Source organism: Saccopteryx leptura, chromosome 1 (genome assembly GCF_036850995.1).
Source record: "Saccopteryx leptura isolate mSacLep1 chromosome 1, mSacLep1_pri_phased_curated, whole genome shotgun sequence".
NCBI lineage: Eukaryota > Metazoa > Chordata > Mammalia > Chiroptera > Emballonuridae > Saccopteryx > Saccopteryx leptura.
This window is the reverse complement of record NC_089503.1, coordinates 240,780,532-240,807,707: the sequence shown is the minus strand read 5'-3', so window position 1 is coordinate 240,807,707 and position 27,176 is coordinate 240,780,532. Positions and strand designations below refer to the sequence as shown.

Below are 27,176 nucleotides of genomic sequence, written 5' to 3'. Positions count from 1 at the left end.
CTGGAGCAAAGCCTCAGATGGGCAGAGCACTGCCCCCTTGTGGGCATGCTGGGTGGATCCTGGTCGGGTGCATGCAGGAGTCTGTCTCTCTGCCTCCCTGCTTCCCACTTCAGAAAAATACACAAACACACACACACACACACACACACACACACACAAAATTGTGCTGCTTCTTCTGGGCTTCCACACTGGACTGACCACCCATGGTTAATGTTAACATGACCTAGATGTGTTCCAGGCCATTCTCCTTCTACTTAGCTAGGTCAGGGGTCAGATACGAAGTATTTTAGGCTTTGTGAGTCATATGCAACTACTCAGCTCTACCCTCGTAGTGTCAAAGTAGCCAAACAAAAAAAAAAATAAGTGCAGCTTCTTTCCCATAAAGCTTTATTTATGAGCACTTAAATTTGAATTTCATATAATTTTCATGTGCTTAAAATATAAAGATTTATTTTATTCCTTTCAATAATTTAAATGTACAAATTGTTCTTGGCTCCTGGGCCAGATAAAAACTTGCAGCAAGTTATATCTGGCCTAGGTTGCTGCTCCTGACCATAATGATCTCATCATATAAATTAAATCACCAACAAGGAACTCCAGAACTTGGTTCCATTATTTTCTCACCTCTACTCCCAGTATCTTAGTCTCAGTCCCCATTACTTCTTGCCTATCTGGAACAAGTTGGATGTCTAAAGGCATTTCAAAGTGAAAGGGCCAAAGCAGAACTTTTGCTCTCTCCCCCCACAAACCCCCCCACTGGACCAATACCTCTATTCCTTTCCCAATTAATGGCGCTACCACCACCCAATTAGCCAACCAAATGTTTAAATGCTATGTTCAAGTCTTCTCTATCCCTTACCAGTCTATCCTTAGCCTCATCTCAATAAGAAAATCCTTACAGGCTCTGCCTCCAAAACATGTAAGGAATCAGCTCATTTCCCCACCTCTACTATTACATCCTCGTCTCCTTCCTGTCCTGGTGAACACAGGAGCTCGCCACTATTTTTCCACTTCTACTCCCCACCCCCATCTACTCTCACCACAACAGCTGATCATGTGATCCCCCCGTTTGAAAACGTCTAGTGGCTTCCCTTTGAAGGTCCACTGAAGTACAAAGTCTTACCAGGCTTACGAACACTCCCTGCCCTGCCCCTGCCAGGCTAGTGCCTAGGCTCCCCCTCCCCAGTGGGAGCACACTCAGCCACACTGGCCTCTCTATCTGCTCTCTGAGCACACTGGCTGCTTCTTCTGTCTGAAATGGTGTTCCGCTGATCTTGATACTGATAGTTTCTTATCATGTCTATTTTATGAGCACATCTCAGAGAAGTGCATCCTGAACTGATAATCAGAAATGGCCACCCCCATCCTCATATTTGAATCTCTGACCTAGCTCTTACTGTTTGTGTCAGAGGTGACCTAGCTCTGTCATCTCCAGAGCCAGGATGGCAACTCCACAAGAGCAAGGAACAGCTACACCTGCTCCCCACTCTGAGCCAAGTTCTTAATATAGGACCTGCACTTAATGGCACTAAATATATACAAAAAAAAAAAATGAATGAACTGTCATTTCCCTTAGCCTTTCCCTCAGACTCAGAGGAAGATGATTTTCTCCTCTTCTTTGCTGGTAACACTTCTAATAATATTCTGAATCCCAATTCTTCTCATCTTGTCTAGGATCTCATTCTAATAAAAGGGCCTCTCCCCCTCTAACAGTTTCACTTCCCTTTTCTGGGAGTTTCTTCTCTCAACAACACTGCAGTGGTGTTTCCACGGAAACAAAGAGCTGGATCCAGAACTGACCCATGGCCTCCTGTTCACTCCTCAAGGGGTGTATACAATAGAGGACACTCCAGGCAACTGCTCACTATTAGCTGAGGCTTCTTGGCCAATCACATACTTTCCTAAATTGGAAAGCAGAACTTGACCAGTCGTAAACGACAAGCATTGCTTCTGTGATGGTCAGTAGCACAATCTATTCCATGCCTGTCTCCATTCCCCACCTGGGTTTCTCCTGTCTTACAGCACCAACCACAAGTGGAGAGAAATGCTAAAAGAAAAAAAAGAAAACAGTCCAGCCTGGCCTGTGGGGGCAGTGCAATGGATAAAGCATGGACCTGGAATGCTGAGGTCACAAGTTTCAAGCCCCAGGCTTGCCGGGTCAAGTCATATACAAGAATCAACTACTACAAGTTGATGCTTCCTGCTCCTCCCCTCTTCCCTCTCCACTCTTTCTAAAAATCAATAAATAAAATCTAAAAAGAAAAAAAAAGAGTCCAAAGAGAAAAAGGGCCCAAGATCACCTAAAATGAAAAGAGCCCCAAAGCACTTGCCTTAGGCCATTTCTATACTGTATTTAATCACTTTTCTCCTCCCACAAGAAATTCTAGCAGGAGTCCTAGCTGCACCTTTGGAATCCTTTTCATCTTGGGGATTGAGGTGGAGAAAATCCTTGAGCTACAGGCTAGCTTGGAGTTTGAGTGTAGAACCAACTCCTGGTACCACTCTCTCAAGACTGCACAGGCTTTGCCCTTGTTCTTGTTCTCTTTGCCAGAACTGCTCTCCTCTCTTGATCTAAATATGAAGTATCTTTCAACAACTACTTCTAATTTCATCTTCTATTTGAAGGTTTCACTATTACCTAACAATGACTTCTCCCTTCTCTGAACCCTGGTAACACTTAGAGTCAGTACCTCAGTTTACTCTGTGGATGAGGAAGGGGCTAATAAATCTGACCAAAAGTAAACTCACAGGGTGATTTGATCATAAAATTCCTAACTGGGCATATCATAGTGAGGAGTCATGCCCCAGGCCTATACAAAGGTTTATCTTTGTCTTAAGCAAGCCCTGTCCATTGTTCTTGTGCATCTAGGTTAACACACCAAAATCCTCTTTTACAGACCCCTGAGAGAGATCACGTAACCTTGTTAACTATCCCGTACCCTGCTTTCTCTCACCTTCATATAATTTTCTTTCATTCCAAATGTAAAAAGGAAACTACAGCCTGGCTTGTGCTGGCACAGTGGATAGAGCATCAACCTGATATGTTAAAGTCCCAGGTTCGAAACCCAGAGGTCACTGGCTTGAGGGCAAATTTGAGCACAGGCTCACCAGCTTAAGTGTGGGATCACCAGCTTGAGTGTGGGATCATCAACATGATCCCAAGGTCACTGGCTTGAGCCCAAGGTCTCTGGTTTGAAGAAGGAGTTACTGGCTAAGGTGGAACACCCAGGTCAAGGCACGTATGAGAAGCAATCGATGAACAACTAAAGCAGCGGTTCTCAACCTGTAGGTCGTGACCCCTGTGTTTTCGTCGTTCGACCCCCGGGGTCGCGACCCACAGGTTGAGAACCGCTGAACTAAAGTGACACAGCTGTAGTTGATGCTTCTCATCTCTCGCCCTTCCTGTCTGTCTCTTTCTCTTGCTTAACAAAAGAGAAAACTTAAATCTCTCACTGGAGGTTATAATATATTCTAATATCTATTCTAATTTGTATGATGATTCACTGGAATCTCAAATTAAGTTCTAAAAGCTTAACTCTGCCAAAGCCTTATTCTTTGATGTTGAAACAAGTTAAACAATAAACTTTTTTGATAAGTTCTTCCCCTAGTGCTCTAAATACTGCAATAAAAATACTGATGAGGGGGAAAAAAATAAACTTATCATAGGTTGCTAAAGGAATTTATCTTATCAGTAAATTCTGTGAAGGTACAAGGAAATCAAAATAAGGTAAAAGTAAATCAGGGATAGCTTTTCAGTCTCTACATGATACATGGATATAATGACTCTGAAGTATGTTAGTTTTAGGGAGTGTTTAAGATCTTTCTCCCTGGCATAAGTTGTCTGTCAGTTTGGCTCAAACAAACTCATAAAATTTCAAAAATAAAAATAAAAGATACTAGTTTGGGGGAAACTTTAGCAAACATAAAATACTATATTTAAATGTCTCAGAAACAAGAGTGTTTGAGATCTTGTTCCCCCGGCATGTCTTGTCAGTTTGGTCCAAATAAACTTATGAAAATTCTCAAAAAAAATCACAAAAACTCAGAAACAATGAAAAGATAGAAATGGCTTTTTAACCTTTCTTCACTTAAATTTAATTTCACTGGAGATGGTTAACGATTCTATAATTTAACTGGACCTTGCCTCCTTTATGAATGAACTATCTATGTGGTTCTTTTGAGAATCTCTCTTTGATCAACTAATTCCTAAAAGGGGAGATGAAGATAGAGAGAGACAGGATGCATTCACTCGTGACATGTCATGGGGTAGCTTCCTATCCTGCCACCAGGGCAAGTAGCCTATTAAATGTCGCCTGTGTGTTCCCTTGGCCTTATCAGTATTCTCAGACAATTTTTGAAGGAAAAGGTAAGAAAGTGCCAGGGGTACTAAGCAAAAGCAATAATCTGTTACTCTTCACATATTTAAATAATTAAAATGATTTTTCCCCCAAAGATTTTATTTATGGTTTTACAGAGAGAAGAGAGGAGGGTGAGGAGTGAGAAGCATCAACTCATAGTTGCTTCACTTTAGTTGTTCACTGGTAGTTTGTTGTATGTGTCTTGACTAGGCAAGCCCAGGGTTTCTAACCAGTGACCTCAGCACTCCAGGTTGACATCTGATCCACTGAGCCACCACAGGCTAGGCAATAATCAAAATTATTTAACAAACAACTTACTCTTGCTTAACAGAACCAAAACTCAGAGGACAGCTTTTCTGGAACAGAGGTACAAAAGGAAGGAAGGGACTCTTTTACCAATTCAAGTGCTACACTAGAGGAGCCAAACTGCTGCTATCCAAAACTTCTAACTTCCACCCTGTGTCTTATTCATCTTGGGTTCCTTGAAGCCTGGCCCACAGCTCCATGAACACTGCATGGCAGCTGCCCCTGCCATTCTGGTCCCCTCAACTGGGGATTGTGAATACTGGCAAAGATAACAACAACATGCAGTTTACTACCATTGGGAGTTATATATGGGGTCAACATGTGCTTTGAATTACTACTTAACCACTGGTACAAATCCTTCTAAAGTTTGTATGTATATAATATGCCCCAAATCCTTCAGAATCACCCCTGCTATTCTAGCCATTAGCATCTGACTTTTGTGTATGGTGTCAGATGGGTACTAGATATTTGGGGTGATCACTTCATAAGTTATATAAACGTCTAATCACTATGTTGTACACCTGAAACCAATATAATATTGTATATCAACTGTAATTAAAATTTTTTTAATTAAAAAAAATTTAAGTTATTTAAAAAATAGCTGACTTGTGAAAAAAGTTGACCCAGAACCACACAAGCAAAATAGCTCTCCACATAAGCAAAATAGGTCTCCTGAAAGATTTGGTGGATGACTCAAGAGGTGTGACTGGAATCACTCAGACTATGATCCCATTTCTGTAGTTAAGAAACATGTATCAATATAAATCCATACATATACATATAGGGATAAACCCAGGGTATACAGATAAAAGTAATGAATATTAAAACTGTGATCATCTCTGCATGTTTAAATTTGGAAACTAACCCCCAAATACTTCCTTCTTTTTCTAATATGTTTTTATAATACTTTTTAGGGGGAAAAAGTATATTACTAGCACCATGTTTTTAAGATGAGGGAAGTAGCTCTTCCTCCTAGAAGCTTGGCTCCTGCTGAAATAAATCTCCAATTTACCTTAGAACTCCGGACAGACCTTGCTTTGCATGAGAGTGCAGGACCATAAAAATAATTGTGCAAGAAGAGCTTAATAAACAATGGGGAAAACTACAGTTATTCAGTGACCTTTAAAAATGTCTGTAAAAACATTAAGAATTCTCTTAATGTTATAATGTATAGGGAAATTAGAAAATAGCAAAACATATTTATTTAGTATGCTATAATTTAACACATTAGAAACTGAAACTTAAAGCATTTTATTTCTTTGTAAAAAGCTTATGGAGAGTTGCCAGAACAGTGCTTGCCATCTTCCCAGCATATAAGTTATAGCATGGAGTAGGCTTATTTCCCATGTCTTGGTAAACTGTTATACTCCTTCCTAAGCTTTTATCATTTTACCCTTTGTGCTTTTAATGTTGCAAAATACCCAGGAGATTTCCTTGTCTGAGTATGGTCTGGTGTCACTGGCTTGAGACATCTATAGTCTTATCATCACAACCACTTTCATTATTTACCTCCATAAACTCACCCTATGTTTCTCTGGCTGCATATCTAGAATTGCACACAGGGCGGCAGTGTCAACACTATTTACTAAATTATGGTAACCAGAATTTGTGTGTATCAGAACTATGTAAAGCAAGGGCAGCCTGTACATGTAAATGAGTTGCAAACTTATCTTGTGAGTTATGTTCTACCTATGCTTTGGCCACCATACCTTCCCTCTGCCAATTCTAGACAGAACAAATTTAATAGAGGATTCCACTCTGGAAGAGAACCATACAACTTGGAACTAGGAAGAATATTAGAGATATTTTCATTCTATTTGCAAATGGGATGCCAAGAGTCACCCAGAGGTGTGAAGTCCTCTGCCCAGCATTTCAACTGACTTGAGAATTTGAAAGCAAAAAGTTACAAAATGCTCAGCCTCCAAATTCCTCCGTCCCACATCATGATACAGCTTTACTGAAACAAAAACTGTTCTTGGACTGAGATCATCCTTTTGAATGTGCTTGGTCATGAATATATTCTTGTCATGGGGTTAGTCTGGACAGTGAAGAAATCAACACTGCCTCAAATTCTGCCAAAACAGGGTTGACCACAGAGTCTGAAACAGAATCCCAACACCTCCACACAAGATGACCAGAAATATTTTGACTTCTCTCCAGAAGTCTCTAAATAGTTTCTTTGTTTAACTTTTTAGTTAGGAACAGATATGAATCAGGTTTTCTCTTGTTGGGTGCCTGTGTTTGTGTTCCACTTTGAAATTGCCCACATCAGAAAGCGAAAGAATTCACAGATCTGAGAAATAAAAAGGGCAGAATATTTAAGTCCTCCAATATTGCATCTTTCCTAAAGCATGTGAATGTCTACAGCTGAAATTCTAACGGAAAATGCTGCCAACATTGTCTAGAAGCACGTTAAGTAATGTGATAATACATCACATTTTTTTCAATAGACAAAGATAATATACAAAAGTACTACAGAGACTATCAAATGTGAAAACAATAAGTAGAATATTTTATATCCGTGGACTGCTTCTGTTTACACAGTGCTTCCATGTATACAACCTCATTTAATCCTATAGGAACTCTGTGAGGTAGCCCAACAGAGAAAGCACCTGCAGAAGTTTTGAGGTCAAACACCTGCTGAATAGTGACATGGACTAGAGACACAGGACACCCCTCCAACTCCAGGGTCGTTCCTACTCCACACAGTACCTGAAAATGCACAAGACTGTATGTAGCAAACACACAATTTCACTCACAGAGTAATAAAACATGGTAATCAGAATTACACCAAGCAATTATCCCAGGATATCTTTGATAAAAACTGGGAAACTAGCCAATGGATCATACATTCTTTAGTCTCTTTTGAAATGAAATCACACAATTCTCTCATTTTAAAGCAGTTTCCAACTTTAGCAGCTCATTATCTTTCTTTCCTAGTCACCTTAGTTAAACCCACATATATTATGAGGGGGGAGAATTTCCTCCTAATATTTATTAACCTCCTGTTAGAATCATTATACAACTCACTTATGCTCTGGGCTTAATAAAAACAATTTTGGGTAGCTCTTCATAATTCATATAGGATCAGAATTCATGAATTTGTCTCTTGTCTTCCTTTGTCTCACTATAGCTTTCAATGTATATTGGTAATTTTTTTCCTGTTCCACACTCTGACCCTCCCAGTCTCTAAATGACCTACTCTCTCTTATAAGTTGATAATCTAAATTTTTTAATTTTTCTAAAAGTTACTGGAAACACAATTTCATATAAAATGGTCCTATGAATGTAACTTTCTTTAAACATTTCCTCTTATAAGCTAACAAACCATTAACAAAAAGGCATGCTTCATATAAACCACAAAAGCTTTAGTCTACTAATGAATCAGTTTAAAAGTCACTCCTCAAGCTTTAAAGTTATCTACTTAAGCCTCTGGTATAAATCACATTAAACAATAGGAATTAAACTACTTAATTTGTTAGAAATAATATCAGAATATTGGTTTTTTTACATTACACAGTTGAATGACATCACTCAAAAACTAAAAAAGGAAACTGTTCTAGAAACCCAAGATTTTTCTACACTTTAGCTTATTCAGATAAAAACAATTGGCTAATTCATTATTCTGAATAAGGGTGGTTCTCCAAGTTAAAAAAAACATTCTGTGAAACTCTGTTCTGTTTTGTGACAGGAAATAGTAGCCTTTACCTTTAAATAGTAAACCAGAAGTTCATTCAAAGCAGGATCAGCATTCAGATTAACGAGGAAACATTTATCGTCCCCAACTTTAATTCCAGAAGATTGGAGAGATATTCCAAGACTCTCAAGTTGTTTCTGTCGCTCCTGCCAATGTATTAGAGAGGTATTAATTCCACAGCTATTGATGTAGTGAGATAAGAAAGGTCTAATGTTAGAATAATTATTAATTTTATAATTCAAATGTGTTAGCTTAGGACATGGTATTATAGATTACTGTATTTTTTCTCTTTCTGAACTATGTAATATTATTTTGTTAACAACTTTTTATATTTTGAAAAATAAAGCCACTGCAAATAACAACTAAGTACACTACTGAGTTCTCAATTTTCATTCTTGAAAATATCTAACATGTTGAATTTGTCTTTCTCATTTAATTCTGTACATATGAGCAGATGTATGCTTGTTCTGCTCAACTGTGAAGTTTCTACAAAGCCAAGTTTTCAATACACTCTCCTGCGTGAGAACTCAGTGCTTCGACAGCCAGGATAAATGCCAAACTCTCTCAACCAAGTCCACAAGGCCCTTCAACCTGGCCCATTTAATTTACTCCCATCTTCACATCTTGTCACTCCTTCTTTCAAAACCTGTACTGTACTCACATGGAATACCTTCCAGGCCCCTGAATGTGTCAAGAATGCTCTCTTTAGTTTGGAGATTTTACACCTGTGTCTTCTAGCTGGAGCATACTTATTCTCATCCCTAGTAACTTTACCTGCCATTTCTCTCTGGGGGCCTGAACCTTATGTATCCACTGTGTACTCCTAGCACAATGCTTAACACACAGCGCGTACTCAAAACATTGTTCTTAAAAAATTTATCAAAATAAAACTTGCGCCTGACCAGGCGGTGGCGCAGTGGGTAGTGCGTCGGACTGGGATGCGGAAGGACCCAGGTTCGAGATCCCGAGGTCGCCAGCTTGAGCGCGGGCTCATCTGGCTTGAGCAAAAAAAAAGCTCACTAGCTTCGCTGGCTCAAGCAAGGGGTTACTCAGTCTGCTGAAGGCCCGCAGTCAAGGCATATATGAGAAAGCAATCAATGAACTAAGGTGTCGCAATGAAAAACTGATGATTGATGCTTCTCATCTCTCTCCGTTCCTGTCTGTCTGTCCCTATCTATCCCTCTCTCTGACTCTCTCTCTGTCCTTGTAAAAAAACAACAAAAAACAAACAAAAAAATAAAATAAAATAAAACCTGCATATGCTTTCAAGTACTATTTCATAAGAATATGAACTTTTCTTTTTCTGTGCCTACTGTCTCTAAATCTATACAAAATATGAATGTATGCATACAGGGGGATGTATATGAATCTACAACAATGCTCTATAATTAAGGTGGATAAATGGGGCAGAGCAGGGTGTCTCTATTATAAGTAGCAAGTAGTAATGAGTCACAGCCACCAAGGAACTTTGATTTTAGGGAAAGAAAAAACATGTTAAGTCATTTAACTAGGACCACACAGCACATCTGCAGTATCATTAAATCACAGGTTCTAAATTTTGCTGTTTCTAGGGATACCATACTAATTTATATGACCACTGCAACTTGATCAATACATTTTGCTTAGAAGTATTTTAGTTCTGGGTCTTTGAACCAAGTCTCTCTTCTAACAAAAAACACTACTGGCTTCTTTCAGAAGATTTGATTTAGCATGAGACATTAGAGTTTTCAGCATTCAGTTCTAAGAAATGATTATCCTTGACAAAGAACCATGTTCCTAACATGAGGAAAGCAATTCTGACATATCTTGTATAGTCCCTTCTGACGGAAGGCTCTTTTACATGGCAATTGTGGTAGCCAATTAAATAATTATTCCAATAATAACAAGCAACATTTCTCTATAAAAATTTCATTTTTTCATAAACTACCGCATAAACTAATATCAAGTTTAAAATGTAGAATATAAATTAGTATATCAATTTATTTACTAGAAAAATTTGAAAACACAAAGAAATTAACCATAGTTTTTTCTAGAGTATCGGGTTCCAATTAATTTAAATTCTCTTCATAATAATCTTTCTATATTTTCTATAAGTCAATACTATTTCTGAAACTAATACAATAGTTTCTTCTATTTAGACTCTCTTTATGGCTGCATAAATTCTCACTAAGAAAATAAGTAAAAGATTTAAAGTGGCAAATGGGTTTTGCCTAAGGGCGTATCTGCTAACACCGATCAAGTCCAGGTTTTGAGTCATGTAGGTGTGCATGCCTTAATGAGAGTAGAAAAAAATAAAAATGAGAGGCCATTTTGGATCATAGATATGTCACTGTGTTTAGAAATTAATCGACTTGAGTTGTCTGTTTACTCAAAAATATTTGAGTAACTTGAAAAACAAAAAGATATGGCCTTTTTTCTTGAGAATCTTACAGACTCATTAGGTAATAAAACTGTATACCAAAAAAATTGAACAATAGTAAAGTGTTGCATGACTTAAGGGTCCAAGAGTGTAAGTAGGAACTCAACAGCAGGGATGACCTGTGGGCTGGCTACTTCAGGAAGATGCCCAGAGCACAGGGGACTTCTGGGGAGCCTGGAGGACTGAGAGCTGACGTGTGAAAAGTCCCTCAAAAAGAAATCCATTTAACTGGGTTAACCCAGATGTTCTCACAGTTATCTGACCATGGACCATTTTTATCCCAGAAGACTTTAGTAACAATTTCTGGATTTTCTGGATATACTGCCAGAAATACATTTTGGGTAATGCAAGTCAATTTTGGAAAGAGATCAATGATCAGCAGATGCAGTGAGACAGGAGAAGGCAGCTCAGTGGCCTGAAGCCTGGGGGCGTGGGAAGATAAGGCAGAAGTTGGATAAAATCACAGTCCCCAAAGACATCTGAGAGAGAGAGAAAACAGTTAGGTGAGGAAGATGCTAAAGATAAGACTCACTAGCACAGCAATCTCACTCTGACATACCCTGAATTGTATCAGCAAAGCAATCCAGGGACAGGAGCACTTCAAAGACAGTGTTTTCCTTTTGGAGAGCTCAAAAGGGCTCACACAAATTAGTTCCCAATTGAACAATTATTAGAATGACATAATTTATGAAAAACAAAAAGATATTTAATGAGAAATAAAGTTTATATACTGGTATCTTCTCTGTAATTTGAGGGTTAGGTTTTAAAATAACCCAATGTGGTGACACAGATAAAATAAAATTGGTCATATACTGATCCTTAATAAAACTGGCAGATGGGTACATGTGGCTTTATTATGTTCTTCTATCAATTTTGATATTTATTATTATAAACAATGTTTAAATCCTAGTCTGTATACTATAAATACAGCATCCACTTCATGCTACAATATACACGAGCAGTGTCCTACAACTTCTGATATAGAGACTTGTCCTGGACAGCACATTTAAAGGTGGAATCTACTGGGTGGCAAAAGAAGTAGCAAGTTCTACATATTTTCTAATACAGGGAACAGCTAAAAACACTAGAGATTTTTAACTTTAAGAAAGGAGAGAAAGAGGCAGAGGTGACTTTAAATATCAGGATAATGACAGTTTTGCAGGGCATTTGGGAGGATTAAATAAAATACTACACTGCCTGACCTGTGGTGGCGCAGTGGATAAAGCGTTGACCTGGAAATGCTGAGGTCGCCGGTTTGAAACCTGGGCTTGCCTGGTCAAGGCACATATGGGAGTTGATGCTTCCAGCTTCTCCCCCCTTCTCTCTCTCCTCTCTCTCCCTTTCTGTCTCTCTCTCTCCTCTCTAAAAATGAATAAATAAAATTAAATTAAAAAAAAAAATACTACACTGAAAAGTGGTTAGCACAGGCCCCTACAAATATCTGTATCCAAGAAAAATGGGCTATTATTATTATTAGTTATGACATGCAATTGTAATACTTTCTCTTAGCTTTGGAAGAACAAACTAAGGCCAATGAGCAGAAATAAAAGAATAAAAGATTTCTATTTTATAGCTACTATTAGAGTTGCCCAATCATGAAAAGACTGCTTGAAGGGCTACTGAGCTCCACATTATCATATGTATTTCTAAAACAGAGTCTAAATGAACCATCTAACAGAAAAGCCACAGCATAAGTCTTTTATGACTTAGTTGGACATTCTAAGATTTTATCCAAATGCTAATGCTCCCACCCTAAGATTTCACAACTTACATCAAGTGTTCTAAAAATCAGAGTCACCTGAAATTTAGGCATTTCATATTACTTTTAATGAGTTACCATATAAAATCGAGAATCTCATAGCCTAAAATCTACTAATAATTTCGTCTTTTGGGTAAGCTTCTTTAGGTCTACAAAGCACTTAATAGAACTGAGTGTTCAGAACCAGAGGTTACGAAGTAGCTATTTCATGAAAAAGTCTTTTGGCCCTGGCCAGTTGGCTCAGTAGTAGAACGTCGGCCTGGCATGTGGAAGTCCTGGGTTCAATTCCCAGTTAGGGCACACAGGAGAAGCGACCTTCTGCTTCTCCATTCTTCACCCTTTCCCTCCTCTCTCTCTCTCTCTCTCTCTCTCTCTCTCTCTCTCTTCCCCTTCTGCAGCCATGGCTCAATTGGTTCCACTGTTTTCAGTACATCGGTCCTGGGCTCTGGGGATGGCTCCATGGAGCCTTGGGCTCAGGTGCTAAAAATAGCTCGGTTGTCAGCATGGCCCCAGATAGGCAGAGCATTGGCCCTAGATGGGGGTTGCTGGGTGGATCCTGGTAGGGGTGCATGTGGGAGTCTGTCTATTTCCCATCCTCTCACTTAGAAAAGAAAAAGAAGTCTTTTTATGACCCTAAAAAATTATTTATTACATAATGAACAATTAATTGTAATTAATCTTTTCTTATCTTATTAATGGTGTTAGATTTGCCATCTTCAAAGCAAAATATCAAAAGCACCAGAAACGCCGACTAAGTGGCCTTGCCCAACTGCCACGAGGTTCTTTTCACATCAGGAAACACGAACCTGCGCAATCTCCTCGGTTGTCCTTAGTTTCTCCTCCCAGGTCACCGTCATTTCCTGGATTAGTTTCTCGGATTCTTCTAGCCGTTCTTTTAGCTCTGGAGATTTCATTGCCTAGAAGCAAAATGGTCATTTAATGAAATGACGGTGTGATGCACTGAAAAAGGGATTAGATAAATCCAGAAAAACAAAAGTAACAATGTGCCTCGGGCTCAGAGGCCTCTGATTTGCCTGAGACATGACTGACTCTCTGATGCACAGCAGCTCGACTGTGTGGGGTCCCAAACAAATCCCATTACCCAAGGTGGGTTTGAAAGGAAGACAACCTTTTCCTTTCCCTCCAACCTACTGTCACTGCGAAGACCTAATTGCGTTTAAGGAGATAGTTCACACTATCCAAGGCTTGTTTTAAAATCCCAATCAGTCATATATCTAAAGTCATACATGATTCATTCTAGCCTTTACTGATGACCTCAGGTATTTATTCAAGTACAGACAGACTAAATTTGTACCTGTTGCAAACCAGATCGGTGTTATTAATATCAAGAACACAGAAACAAAATTTCAAAAAATCTTGATGAACTTTAAAATTACTCCTATCCCATACCAGGTAGCTCAGTTGGTTGGAACACTGTCCTGAAATGTCAAGGTTGCAGGTTCCATCCCCAGTCAGGGCACATATAAGAATCAACCAATGAATGTATAAATAAGTGGAACAACAAATTGATATTTTTTCTCTCATCTCTAAAATTAATCAATAAATTTAAAAAAAATTAACTTTCCTATAAAAACAGGATAACATTCAACAAGCAAAAATATGATCAAGATAACTGCTTTGACCACATATTTTACCAATTTACTACCAGAAAGCAGGTTATGACAAAGAAGAGAGAAGCAGTCCCACAGTGCTGGGAAATTGGGGGAATAGGAAAGCTAATTAAAGTAAGAGTCACAACTCTGCTATTTTATTCATCATTTGACAAGAGGCTGATCATTCAGTTGTAGGTGAAAATTGTGTAGGTTTCAAATTCAGTAATGGACAGAGACAGATTAAGGTCGGTTGAGGCCCTGGGCACAGAAGAGAATATTGGGACTCTTAAAAAAAAAAAAAGAAGCCCTGGCCGGTTGGCTCAGCGGTAGAGCGTCGGCCTGGCGTGCGGAGGACCCTGGTTCGATTCCCGGCCAGGGCACATAGGAGAAGCGTCCATTTGCTTCTCCACCCCTCCGCCGCGCCTTCCTCTCTGTCTCTCTCTTCCCCTCCCGCAGCCACGGCTCCATTGGAGCAAAGATGGCCCGGGCGCTGGGGATGGCTCTGTGGCCTCTGCCCCAGGCGCTAGAGTGGCTCTGGTCGCAACATGGCGACGCCCAGGATGGGCAGAGCATCGCCCCCTGGTGGGCAGAGCGTCGCCCCATGGTGGGCGTGCCGGGTGGATCCCGGTCGGGCGCATGCGGGAGTCTGTCTGACTGTCTCTCCCTGTTTCCAGCTTTAGAAAAATGCAAAAAAAAAAAAAAAAAAAAAAAAAAAAGAGACAGGGAAAATAAAAATACATGTTAACCATATTTTTAAAGAAATAAAAAATACTATGTACTATTAATGTTAAAATTGCACATGTGAAACCAAACTTGGTGTCATTAGAAAAAGGTGTAAAGTTGGGTTTTTTACGGGGTCCTTCAGAAGTCTGGGTCCAGGGTGCATGCCCAGTGCTCCCACTGTTAAATCCGCCTCTGGTAATGGAACATAAATATCACACATTACAGAATGTTCAAAGAAAGGTGGAAAGAGAGTACCACTAAATAGATGGGTACTGCTGGTATAAAATGTATTTTCTTCAATCAAAATGAACCCATCACATGGAAAAAACTAGATTTTTAAGGCGTGAAAGACCTCCTTAGATTTCCATTCTGACCTCAACCAGTGAATAAATGACGCAACAAAAATCTGTTCGATTCCTCTTCCAATTAGACTACGCTCATTCTCCACCATTTTCTGCATTACAATTAAATTACATATATATTTTCAAGCACCTCTCTTAATCCCCCTTATTCTATTACAAACCTCTTCTCTCTGGTTTGCCACCTATACTGTGGAATTCTCTCAATTCCTTTTATTCTTGCTGCCTATTCAGTCCTTTAACAACTGTAAGAACTCTAAATCTCTATTATGACAATCTGTCTTCTTTTATTTATTACTCATCTCATATCTCTCTTTCTACAGGAAATTCAAAAATTCTAAGTTCATTACTCATCACTGAAGGCCAAAGAGGAAGAAAATCCAAGTTCTAGCGTTTCCGGATTTTACACCAATAAGGTGTTGCTCACATACCTCTGCTTTGGTTAACTGCTCTCGAAGTTTTTCTACTTCTTCCCTTAGGTCCCGGATAATTCGTGCATTAGGATCCTCGTTCACCACAGCATGGTTCACGATGTGCTTGGCACGATCTGCATACCGCAGGGTTGAAAGGGTCTCGTCATAGTTATCAGCTGCTGGGCTCACAGTAGCTACCATGGCTGTCTTACTGTTACCCCCCAGGCTGTCCTAGAGAAGAAATTGAGCAGCATTTTAAATTTGGAAGAAAATATTACATGAGAAAACTGAAGTCAGAAACGGTGAGATAACATACCCAAGTCAAACACATATTTAAGGACAAAGTGAGGACTAAAATACAAGTACACTAACTCCCTGTCCCATGCTCTTTTTTCTCTGCCAAGCTACTTTTCTGAAAAAGGAATTTTAGTTTTTAAAGAGAACAGAGAAATACAATAAAGTTCACATTTATTTTAGTTTACTAAAAATTAATTTAAGACAATTTGTCTTCTTTTAACAGACAACATAATACCATAAGTTAGTATATTACTCAAATTAAAAAAGAATGATTTCTTAAATACCTACAAAATCCTCCTTAATGGAACTAAATAATCATAATATTACTTATTATCTGACCAAAGAGTGACTACCTACAATCTACTCCATAACGCCACGTACTTGGGTTGTCATCTCTGAGAAGCCTAATGGCCCAGAAAATGTTTTTAGGTATCCAGCACCTTGTAAATTTTTTAAAAACATAATTATATCATAAAAAGGTACAATTACATTTTATAAAACAACAAGATACACTGACATTTCATTTTATTCCCTCTGATACCACTTCAAAAACTAAAATAGGCTCCATGTTCTACAAAACCACCTCTGCAGTGCAAAGGTGTTGAACAAAAGTCACTTGCCCCCCCCAAAAAAAACGTCACTTGTCTTCATCAGACTGAAGCTGAAAAGTATAGTCAAATGGGCTTTAGAATGAGCTCCAACAAATTCAAAATACTTTCACTTGAGAATATTAAAAATGACTAAATATAACTCCACATTACAAAACTAGTCTATACCCACACCACAGCACCACAACATGGCCATGGCAGGCAAGCTCTAAGACGGCCCCCAATGTCTTCTCCCTGCTGGCAGTAATACCCTGAATCCTCCCCTTACCTTGAGGGGGGACCGGACTTGTTTTCTGCATCTAAGAAACAGAATACAGCGGAAGTGATGGCATGTCACTCCTGATTATAAACGGTGTGGCTCTGTCACGGCTGTTTTCTCTCACCATTGTCACGTGAGGTGGTTCTTTCAAGGAACCACAGGAATGAGTTTGGAAACAGACCTCCTGAAGCCTGCCAACAACTGCATAGGTGAGCAGTCCAACCCACGCTGAGCAGTACCTGCGGCCCCAGATGACAATGACTGCAGCCACATGAGAGATGCCAGCCAGAGCCACTTCGTTAGGCCACACCTGGAATTCTAACTCACAGAAACTGTGAGATTAATATATTTACTGACTGCCATTTCCAGCTGTTAGGATTCAGGGGTAATATGGTATACAGCAATAGATAACTATTAATACACAAATATACCATGCCAGGATGAGAATTCCCAAAAGAACAGATTCAATATCCTTTTTCAGGAACAGAATATTGCTGAATACAGCCTCAAGATTAGAAAGAATACTAAACAGGCAGTAACGAGATTACAAGAAAGCCTTAACCAATATAAAATTTTTACTTTTGAAGATACAAAGTTTTTCCAATATCAGTATGTCTAAAATTTGTTCAAGCAATCTGTGATTTACACAATCTTTGTGCACAGAATTAGCTTAGTCCTCAGCCTTTGGTGAATTAGATTATTAATATCTCCATTATACCAATAAAAAAAAAAAACAGAGGTTTGTCCTGACCAAGAAGGTTAAATACTCTGCCTAAAGATCCAGAATTAGTAAACTGAACAATATTCTCAACTGTATTATGGCTCCAAGTTCAATATGACTTCCATTCCCCCCACAGCTACCCACAATAACATAACAAAACAACATTTGGTGATAGAGTGCAGTCCTGAGAAATAAGAAGGGTGACCTGACACCTTCCTAAATTATTTTGTCCTAGTGCCAGAAACAAAACAATTCCTTAGGTGTTCCTAACAGTTCAATATAATTGCAGACAATGTGTCCGCTTCTTCATCTATTACTAAAATTTGATTTTCCACAGAAAACACAGCAAGATCATTATATCTTTAAAGGAAATACACTTCAACACACAGAAAGGAATATAAATAATCTGGGCTTCAGGAAGCAAAAGCGATCTCTGGGAAGCCTGTATAAGGGTGCTCCACTCTTCACTTCTCGATGCTGATCTCACATAGCTGGTGCCCAGTGCTGGCAACTTCCAGAAAAATGTCTAGAAGAATCCCATGCACATTAATGAAATTCCAATGCCACACACAGTGATCACAGGAATTACATCTTGATGGCAATTCAGTTCCCTGGCAGCACTGTGGTGGTGGTGGAGGCTGCCTTTCAGGAACCACGGCATTCTGTTGCCCACGTGATCGGCAAATGCTACTGGGTAAAAGGGATGTGTAACAATAAGCAGCAATGGAGAAAACCATGCACATTGTGCTTCAATTTGTGCTGAGAAAAGGAAACCTGGCAAACAATAAATCTTTGATACTTTAAAAGCCCTTGTGCATGAGCAACAATGATATATTCAAAAACCAGCCTCAGGCCAGCAAAAAGGAAATGGCAACAGAAGACCTGGCATTCATTCAAGGAGAAAGTATATATAAAGCTTCTTGTTTACTCTTTAATTGTCTAATTAGGCAAATCAACTGAGCTTTGTTTCGAATGTAGCAACTGCAAATTAAATGGACCTAGGAAAGAAATTTAATTTTGGAAGTCAGAATTGTTTAAAGCTGAAAGAACTCTTTGATGTCATCTAATCAAATTATTTCATTTTACAGACCCATGAAGACAGAGAGGCTTACCAAAGGTCATAATGCTAGTTCAGAGTAGAGCTGAAATTATTCATTCATTCAACTCTTTATGGACTTTACCATCTGGAGGCAGTGCTGGTGAGCAAATACTATATAAGAACTAAATAGGAATAAATGCAATATGGTATGGGGAAACAGAGAAAGAGCAGAAAGCCCAATCCTGAAAGATTAGGGAAGACTCCCAGAAAAAGTGGCATTTGAGACCTTCAGATGAATAAGCATCATCCAGAAAAGGGGAGAGAGAATGGTGTGAGAGGAGATTGAAGAGAGGAGAAAGAACGTTCCACAGTTAAGAGCAAAGTCCTAGAAGTCACTTAGAGAGAACTGATAATATCAAGAGCAAAGGATGAACAATGAGAAGTAGGGAGTGGTCAGATTATGAAGGGCCTAGTAAGTCACAAGTCATTAAATAATTTGGACTTTATTGTAAGGGTTTCTGGAGAGGTATTAAAGAGATTTATGTTTCAGAAGAGTATTAATTTAGAGAGAAATTGCAATCTAACTATCAAGAACGAAATGGACTACAAAAGCTTAAGGGAGAGGTTTCAATCACCCAAGCGAGAGATAAAAGTAACCTTCATTATCTAAGTGGCAATAAGAATGGGGAAAAGTGGATAAATTCAAAAGATAATCATTATTGGAGCATTTGTTTCCAGAAGTTACTTAGTTATTTGATGTTAAGAGACCCATATTTCTAAAGTTACACAGAGAAGTCAATCATTTTAATACAAAATGATTCTCCACTGACCACTTACAAAATGAGTAAGCACTCTCTCATCCCTGAGAGTGAGACAGTTTACAACTACACCTATGCCCCAGCTAGTGTATCCAAGTTTCTCCAATTCTCAGATGTTATAAACACCAAGAGCATGGCACAATTATAATGCAAATACAATGCAAAATACACACACAAAACTATAAAGAAATTGCAAATCTTACAATGAGCTATTTTATGAGTTTAATAAAAGCTACTCTGGAGAACACCAGAATAGTATCAGGTCAAACAAGATCTGGGAGAGTTAAGCTAATTAAAAGTTAAAGAAGGGCCCTGGGCAGTGGTTCAGTAGATAGGTGTTGATCCAAGCCAGGTTCAATTCCCAGTCAGGGCACAGAGAAGGAGCAACCATCTGCTTCTCTCCTCTCTCTCTCCCCATTCTCTCCCTCTTCACCTTCCACAGCCAGTGGCTCGATTGGTTTCAGCATAGCTCCGGGCACTGAGGATGATTTAGGTCAGTGGTCAGCAAACTCATTAGTCAACAGAGCCAAATATCAACAGTACAACGATTGAAATTTCTTTGAGAGCCAAATTTTTTAAACTTAAACTATATAGGTAGGTACATTATTATTAACTTAATTAGGGTACCCCTAAGCTGGCCAAAGAGCCACATGTGGCTCACAAGCCATGGTTTGCCAACCACTGGTTTAGGTGGTCTGAGTACATCAGTCTCAGGCATTACAAATAGCTTGGTACTCGAGCACAGGCACAAGATAGGGTTGCCAGGTGGATCCTGGTCAGGGTGCATATGGGAGTCTGTCTCACTATCTCCCTTTCTCTCACTTAAAAAGAAAAAAGAATTAAAAAAGAAAAAACTAATGGGGACATAAAAGCCACATCAAAGGGGAATGATTTGTATATCAATGGATTCCAAGAGCCTATAGGGAAAAGTATTTAAACCCCCAAATATGTTTTGCAGAAACACCTCTACTTAGCATCTCGCTGCAAAAATCAAACAAAATAAAAGTCAAATAATTTTTAAGGAAAAAAATGACAAAAATCAAGAAAAATATTAATTTTTTAACCTGAGAACACATAGAAATTACTTAATTTTAACCTAGTTTTACTAAAACAGATGATAAAGTGAGCTTTTTAAGATAATATTTTGTGCCTGACCAGGTGGTGGCGCAATGGATAGAGCATCAGACTGGGATGCTGAGGACCCAGGTTCGAGACCTCGAGGTCCTCAGCTTGAGCGCGGGCTCATGTGGTTTGAGCAAAAAGCTTATCAGCTTGGACCCAAGGTCACTGGCTCCAGCAAGGGGTTACTCAGTCTGCTGAAGGCCCGCAGTCAAGGCAAATAGGAGAAAGCAATCAATGAACAACTAAGGTGTCGCAATGTGCAATGAGAAAGTGATGATTGACTGCTTCTCATCTCTCCATTCCTATCTGTCTGTCCCTGTCTATCCCTCTCTCTGACTCTCTCTCTCTGTCTCTGTAAAAAAAAAAAAAAAAAGTTTTGTTCTTCAAGTTCCAGTGTTTATAATAATTTCTATCAATGCCTGATAACAAGTGTTTCTCCTTCTAATCAAAGGTAACCTTTGATAACCTCCTTCCTAGACAAAAGATGGGCAGTGAAGCCCTGGACTCCAATCTTGTTTCTGTGTCCATCGCCTCATCTGTAAAATAGGAAGACCCTTCCTTACCTTTCAAGAGTAATTGATTTAATGTACGAAGCACTTAGCATGGGAACTGTCCTAAAACAAGTTCTCCTGGCCTTCAGTGGATGCAACGGCCACTGAATAATTACCTAGGCCATTTTAACTATATCAACTAACAAAAGATATTTCCTATTGTTTATTTAAACAAACTGAAGTAGCAACACAAACAGCAGGGCAATTGAATATGCTGTCTTTTAAATCAGGCACATTCAAGGAATAATCATGAATAATCAGGAAATGTTTCCATGGAAAGTTTTAGGAAGAGATACGTATCTTATTGATATTTCTTCTGGAAATTAAACAAATGAGATTTCAAGGTTAATTATCAACTCATGAAGACCAGTACAATTATTTCCGTGGTAGTAAAATGTTTTGTAATATCCCTTTAATTCAAGAGTTATTTAGAAGTAGTTTTTACTGATCAAATTTTGTTTGTTCAAAACTGAAACAGACTCATCGACACAGAGAATACACTGGTGGCGGCCAGAGAGAAGGGGGGGTTGGGGAACTGGATGGAAGAGATGAAGAGATTAGGAAGTACAAATTGGTAGTTACAAAATAGTCATAGGGAATAAAGGTAATAATATTGTGATAAATATACTGCTCACAAAAATTGGGGGATATTTCAAAATGAATATGACGCTTTAAAATATCCCCTAATTGTTGTGAGCAGTATATATATGGTGCAAGGTGGGTACTGAAAATATCAGAGGAACACTTTGTAAAGTACATGACTGTTTAACCACTATTCTGTACACACAAAACTAATAAAAATAATACTGAATGTAAACTGTAATTAAAAAATAAAATTGCCTGACCTATGGTGGCACAGTGGATAAAGCTTGACCTTAAATGCTGAAGTAATTGGTTCAAAACCCTTGGCTTACCTGGTCAAGGCACATATGAGAAGCAACTACTAGGAGTTGATGATTCCTGCTTCTCCCCTGCCCCCTTTCTCTCTCTCTCTCTCTCTCTCTCTCTCTCTCAAAAATCAATAAATAAAATCTTAAATTTTTTTTTAAGTTTTTTAAAAAAATTGTTTGTTTATTCTTTGGTTTTAAATTTCAATTTTACTGCATTTTGCCCTAAGGAAGTAATGTACCTGATTTTCTACTGCAACAAGTTACACTTAATAAACCATGTTCAAATAGTGCACAGAATTTTAAAAAGTAAATTTGAATACTACCCTATAAGAGGGTGTCAAAACTAAAAGATAATCCTACTCCCTTTATAAATATAATTCTCTAAACATGTCATGGACTAAGTCAAAATTGTGTCCTCCAATAAACTACTTGGGGACCTATGTTTAATCTTTATACTCAAACCCTGGCACAGTGAATAATAACAGGTTGTTCAATACATAAATCTTATTTTTATTTATTCATTTTTTAATTAATTAATTTATTTACAGAGACAGAAAGAGAGTCAGAGAGAGGGATAGACAGGGACGGAGAGATGAGAAGCATTGATCATTAGTTTTTCGTTGCGCATTGCGACACCTTAGTTGTTCATTGATTGCCTTCTCACATGTGCCTTGACCGCGGGCCTTCAGCAGATTGCGTAATCCCTTGCTTGAGCCAGCGACCTTGGGTCCAAGCTGGTGATGTTTTGCTCAAACCAGATGAGCCTGTGCTCAAGCTGGTGACCTCGGAGTCTCAAACCTGGGGCCTCAGCGTCCAGTCCGACGCTCTATCCACTGCGCCACCGTCTGGTCAGGCCATAAATCTTATTTTTATTATCTATTGTACATTTATTTATGATGACTTTTAAATAAATGAACAAAATCACATGGATTTCTTATTTTTCAGCTTTTAAAAATTTCTAATTTATTTATTTATTTATTTAGGTATTTTTCTGAAGCTGGAAACTGGGATAGACAGTCAGACAGACTCCCGCATGCGCCCGACCGGGATCCACCCGGCACGCCCACCAGGGGGCGATGCTCTGCCCACCAGGGGGCGATGCTCTGCCCATCCAGGGCATCGCTCTGTTGCGACCAGAGCTACTCTAGTGCCTGGGGCAGAGGCCAAGGAGCCATCCCCAGCACCCAGGCCATCTTTGCTCCAATGGAGCCCCGCTATGGGAGAGGAAGAGAGAGACAGAGAGGAAGGAGTGGGGGAGGGGTGGAGAAGCAGATGGGTGCTTCTCCTGTGTGCCCTGGCCGGAAATCGAACTCGGGACTTCTGCACACCAGGCCGACGCTCTACCACTGAGCCAACCAGCCAGGGCCTCTAATTTATTTTTAAATTGAGTTTATTAGGGTACAGGTTCAGGTGAGCAACTCATTAAAACATACATATATGTGTAGTGAAAATTAAAAAGGGGGGTGAGGGTAGGTGGAGATGGGCAAATGTACATATATGTATTTCCGATGGCTTTAGGCGACCCCTGTGTTTTGGTCGTTCGACCCCCGCCGGGGTCGGGACCCACAGGTTGAGAACCGCTGCTCTAAGTCCCAGGCCAATATCCAGTTCACTAAGACTAAAGGGAACCTTGAAGACCATTGGAAACCTGCAAACAGTCTCTTTTTTCCCCAGACTCTTATGACATGTCATTACTCTCTCTCCCACGGATCACTAAGTCATGTTGTAATATTTTATGTGCATATTGTGTCTCCCATACGAGACTCCGAGCAACAGAGAACAAGGAGTGTCTTATGTTCTCCACAGCATTTCATACAGGCTTTTTACTTCCCCGTTTCCACTTTTCTCATTGACATAGAATCAGTCAATGAATGTTGTGTGACTGACTCTGTATTCTTAAACAACATCTTTAAAAAGCTGAAAGCAAAATAAAATGATCACAAGTAGTCTTGAAGTTACACAGAAATAAATACAAGTTCCAAAATGTCAGCCAAACATAAGGAGCCTGTGAGACAGACAGCAGTCCAATTGAGTCTGTTAAGACAGTGGAACTCCTTTTCCATGACTCACTCGCCTATCAGATTAGCACAAGGTCCTTCTTCTATGCTCCAAAATATCAGAGGCAACTGTGCAATCCAGTGTGCCCCAAACTCCCATTGCTTCCAGGTTCTGCTAGTCAGGAAGAAGCCTGTGCTTTAATCAATTAACATTATGACTATCGCCTAACCAGGTGGTGGTGCAGTGGACAGAGCATCAGACTGGGACCTGGACAACCCAGGCTGGAAAGCCCAAGGTCACTGGCTTGAGCACAGGATCCCTGGCTTGAGTGTGGGATCATAGACAAAATCCCATGGTCTCTGGCTTGAGTCTAAAGGTCGCTGTCTTGAAGCCCAAGGTCGCTGGCACAGCAAGGGGTCTCTTGCTCTGCTAGAGCCTATCCTCACACCCCACCCCTGTCAAGGCACATATGAGAGAGCAATCAATGAATAACTAAGGTGCCACAACGAAGACTTGATGCTTCTCATCTCTCTCCCTTTCTGTCTATCTCTGTCCCTCTCTCTGACTCTCTGCCTCTATTAAAATAAATAAATAAATAAAATTATGATTATCATCTAAGAGCCTAATGATTATAAACTTGAACACTGATAGAGGAAATGATCACTGGAAAGGACTAATATTCTACTCTTCATTCTTCCTGTTACCAGCCACCAAGAGGAGAGGAGGAAGGAAAGAATAACTTACTTTAAGCAGCCAGGTCAGAACTGAGTCACGATATGGAACAAATTTATTCTTGTTTTTGCCAGCACTCTGATCTGCTAGGGCCGAGATAACCAGACCAAGCGTTGTGAGGGACCTGCATGATGCAACAAATCATAATAACCATGAAAAACTGAGTATATCAAGTGTCACATTTCAGCACGAAGATGGAACAGCAAGATGCCTTTGAACCTGCATGAAAACAACGCTGTTGTCAGCATTTCACCACTCCCTTTAAAAATACATAAACTCTAAAAGCTAGTGTCCCTCTAACACTCCTGCAAGCAATAAAATTACTTAGCTCAGCTCTTTTTTTCTTTTTCTTTTTATAAATAAAAATGTAGCCATAAACCTTTGGGCCAAGATAACAACACAAACACTACATATCTTTAAGAAAGGAAGCCACAAACACAATATAATTAAAATATAACACAAAAATTATATGTATAGCCCTGGCCGGTTGGCTCAGTGGTAGAGCGTCGGCCTGGCGTGTGGAAGTCCCGGGTTCGATTCCCGGCCAGGGCACACAGGAGAGGCGCCCATCTGCTTCTCCACCCCTCCCCCTCTCCTTCCTCTCTGTCTCTCTCTTCCTCTCCCGCAGCCGAGGCTCCATTGCAGCAAAAAGATGGCCCGGGTACTGGGGATGGCTCCGTGGCCTCTGCCCCAGGCACTAGAGTGGCTCTGGTCGCGATGGAGCAATGCCCCGGATGGGCAGAGCATCGCCCCCTGGTGGGCGTGCCGGGTGGATCCCGGTAAGGCGCATGCGGGAGTCTGTCTGACTGCCTCCCCATTTCCAGCTTCAGAAAAATGCAAAAAAAAAAATTATATGTATATAATTGCACATATATATATATAAATCTATATATATATCGCCATTCAATATTAACATGGAACCTGCATGATGGTGTTTTACTATCAGCTGGATATTGATGACTATGTGTCCTTCTGGGAGCCACAAAGATTCCTTCCCACAGGAGCTAACAGTTTGGCCAGAGGTAAAAAATATAACCATACAAAAGAACTGGTATAAAACATCACCCCATAAAGCCCTACCGTAGTGGAATAATAAGAACCACAGCAGTTATAAAGGGGAAAATCAGATGTGGTAGCACACATTCTGTTGTCTGTTCAGACAGTGACATCCAGGTCAAGATCAACAGCTAGCCTCTGACAAACCTTTGTTCTTTGCTATAGTTTAGACTAGCAGGTCTCAACTGAAGGGGACTATGCCTCCCCAGGAAGCGCTGACAATACAGTTTGAGTTGTCACAACTGAGGGTGGGGGAGAGGTGGCAGATACTACTGCCACCTAGTGGGTAAAGGCAGGAGTGCTGCTAAACATCCTGGAGTAGACAGGACCATTCCCAGGAACAAAGAGCTGTCAGGCCCAAATCTCAATAAGGCCACTCTTGAGAAACCTCTGACTTGACTGAGGCTGTACTTCTCAGCTCCATCAGACATAAAACCAAAACGTAAAATAGGTTCGAACCCATAAAAAAAAATACACATGTGAAAAAAATTCCCAATTATTTATTCATTATTGCCTGAATTGGCCCAGCATCTTATTCTTTTAATAACCACAGCTGTTCACCTATTAGGCTACTAATTCAACAAAGCAATAAAAGTAAGTTCCTGGAAAACTTACTTGTTAATATTGCTCCCCTCCTTCAACCTGTCACCGGCAGCGCCAGTCTTTGTTGCCCGCTCACTGCCAGCTAAATCGACCAGGCTCAGCTTGCCCACTTTCTCTCCAGATGTCTAGAAAGTAAATTGATAAATACTAGTTCACAGTTAAAGAATACAAAAGTGATACTCTCTCTACGGAATGAGTTTACCACCAAAATCTTTTATTTAATGAGTGACTTATTTCAAACTTAGTTTGCCCTGCTATAAACTAATATGAGAAAACGATACAATCTAGCAAACACATTATTATACAAAATTCTAGTTTTGTATCTAGACAGAGTGAAAGTTATCTCAAAAAAAACAACACCCCCTAAAATGACACATTTTTAGGGAACCCAATAAAATTTTCATAGGGAAGTATACAAAAACAATATTTATAAGATATATTTTTTTGTGTGACAGAGACAGAGAGAGAGAGAGAAGGACAGATAACAACAGAGAGACAGGAAAGGAGAAAGATGAGAAGCATCAATTCTCATTGTGAAACCTTAGTTGTTCATTGATTGCTTTCTTATATGTGCCTTGACCAGGGGGCTACAGCAGACAGAGTGACCCTTTGCTCAAGCCAGTGACCTTGGGCTCAAGCTGGTGAGCCTTGCTCAAACCAGATGAGCCCGTGCTCAAGCTGGCAACCTCGGGGTTTCGAACCTGGGTCCTCTGCGTCCCAGTTCGACACTCTATCCTCTGCGCCACCGCCTGGTCAGGCAGGATATAATTTCTGATAACAATTTGAAACTATGCTTAAAATTTCACAAGTATTTACCAATAATTCTAAGGGGAAA

General features: G+C 39.7%; 1 protein-coding gene across 1 annotated transcript in view; it reads right to left on the bottom strand.

Moving 5' to 3' along the window:
* The window catches only part of KIF13B (kinesin family member 13B), a 235,453-nt gene that overhangs the window by 115,753 nt on the left and 92,524 nt on the right, over window positions 1-27,176 (bottom strand). The window contains exons 9-13 of the mRNA XM_066388256.1: window positions 26,354-26,466; window positions 24,695-24,806; window positions 15,666-15,878; window positions 13,346-13,456; window positions 8,373-8,507 (exon numbers count right to left, since the gene is read on the bottom strand). Coding sequence (XP_066244353.1) covers window positions 8,373-8,507; window positions 13,346-13,456; window positions 15,666-15,878; window positions 24,695-24,806; window positions 26,354-26,466 — 684 coding nt within the window. The remainder of the gene's footprint in view (window positions 1-8,372; window positions 8,508-13,345; window positions 13,457-15,665; window positions 15,879-24,694; window positions 24,807-26,353; window positions 26,467-27,176) is intronic.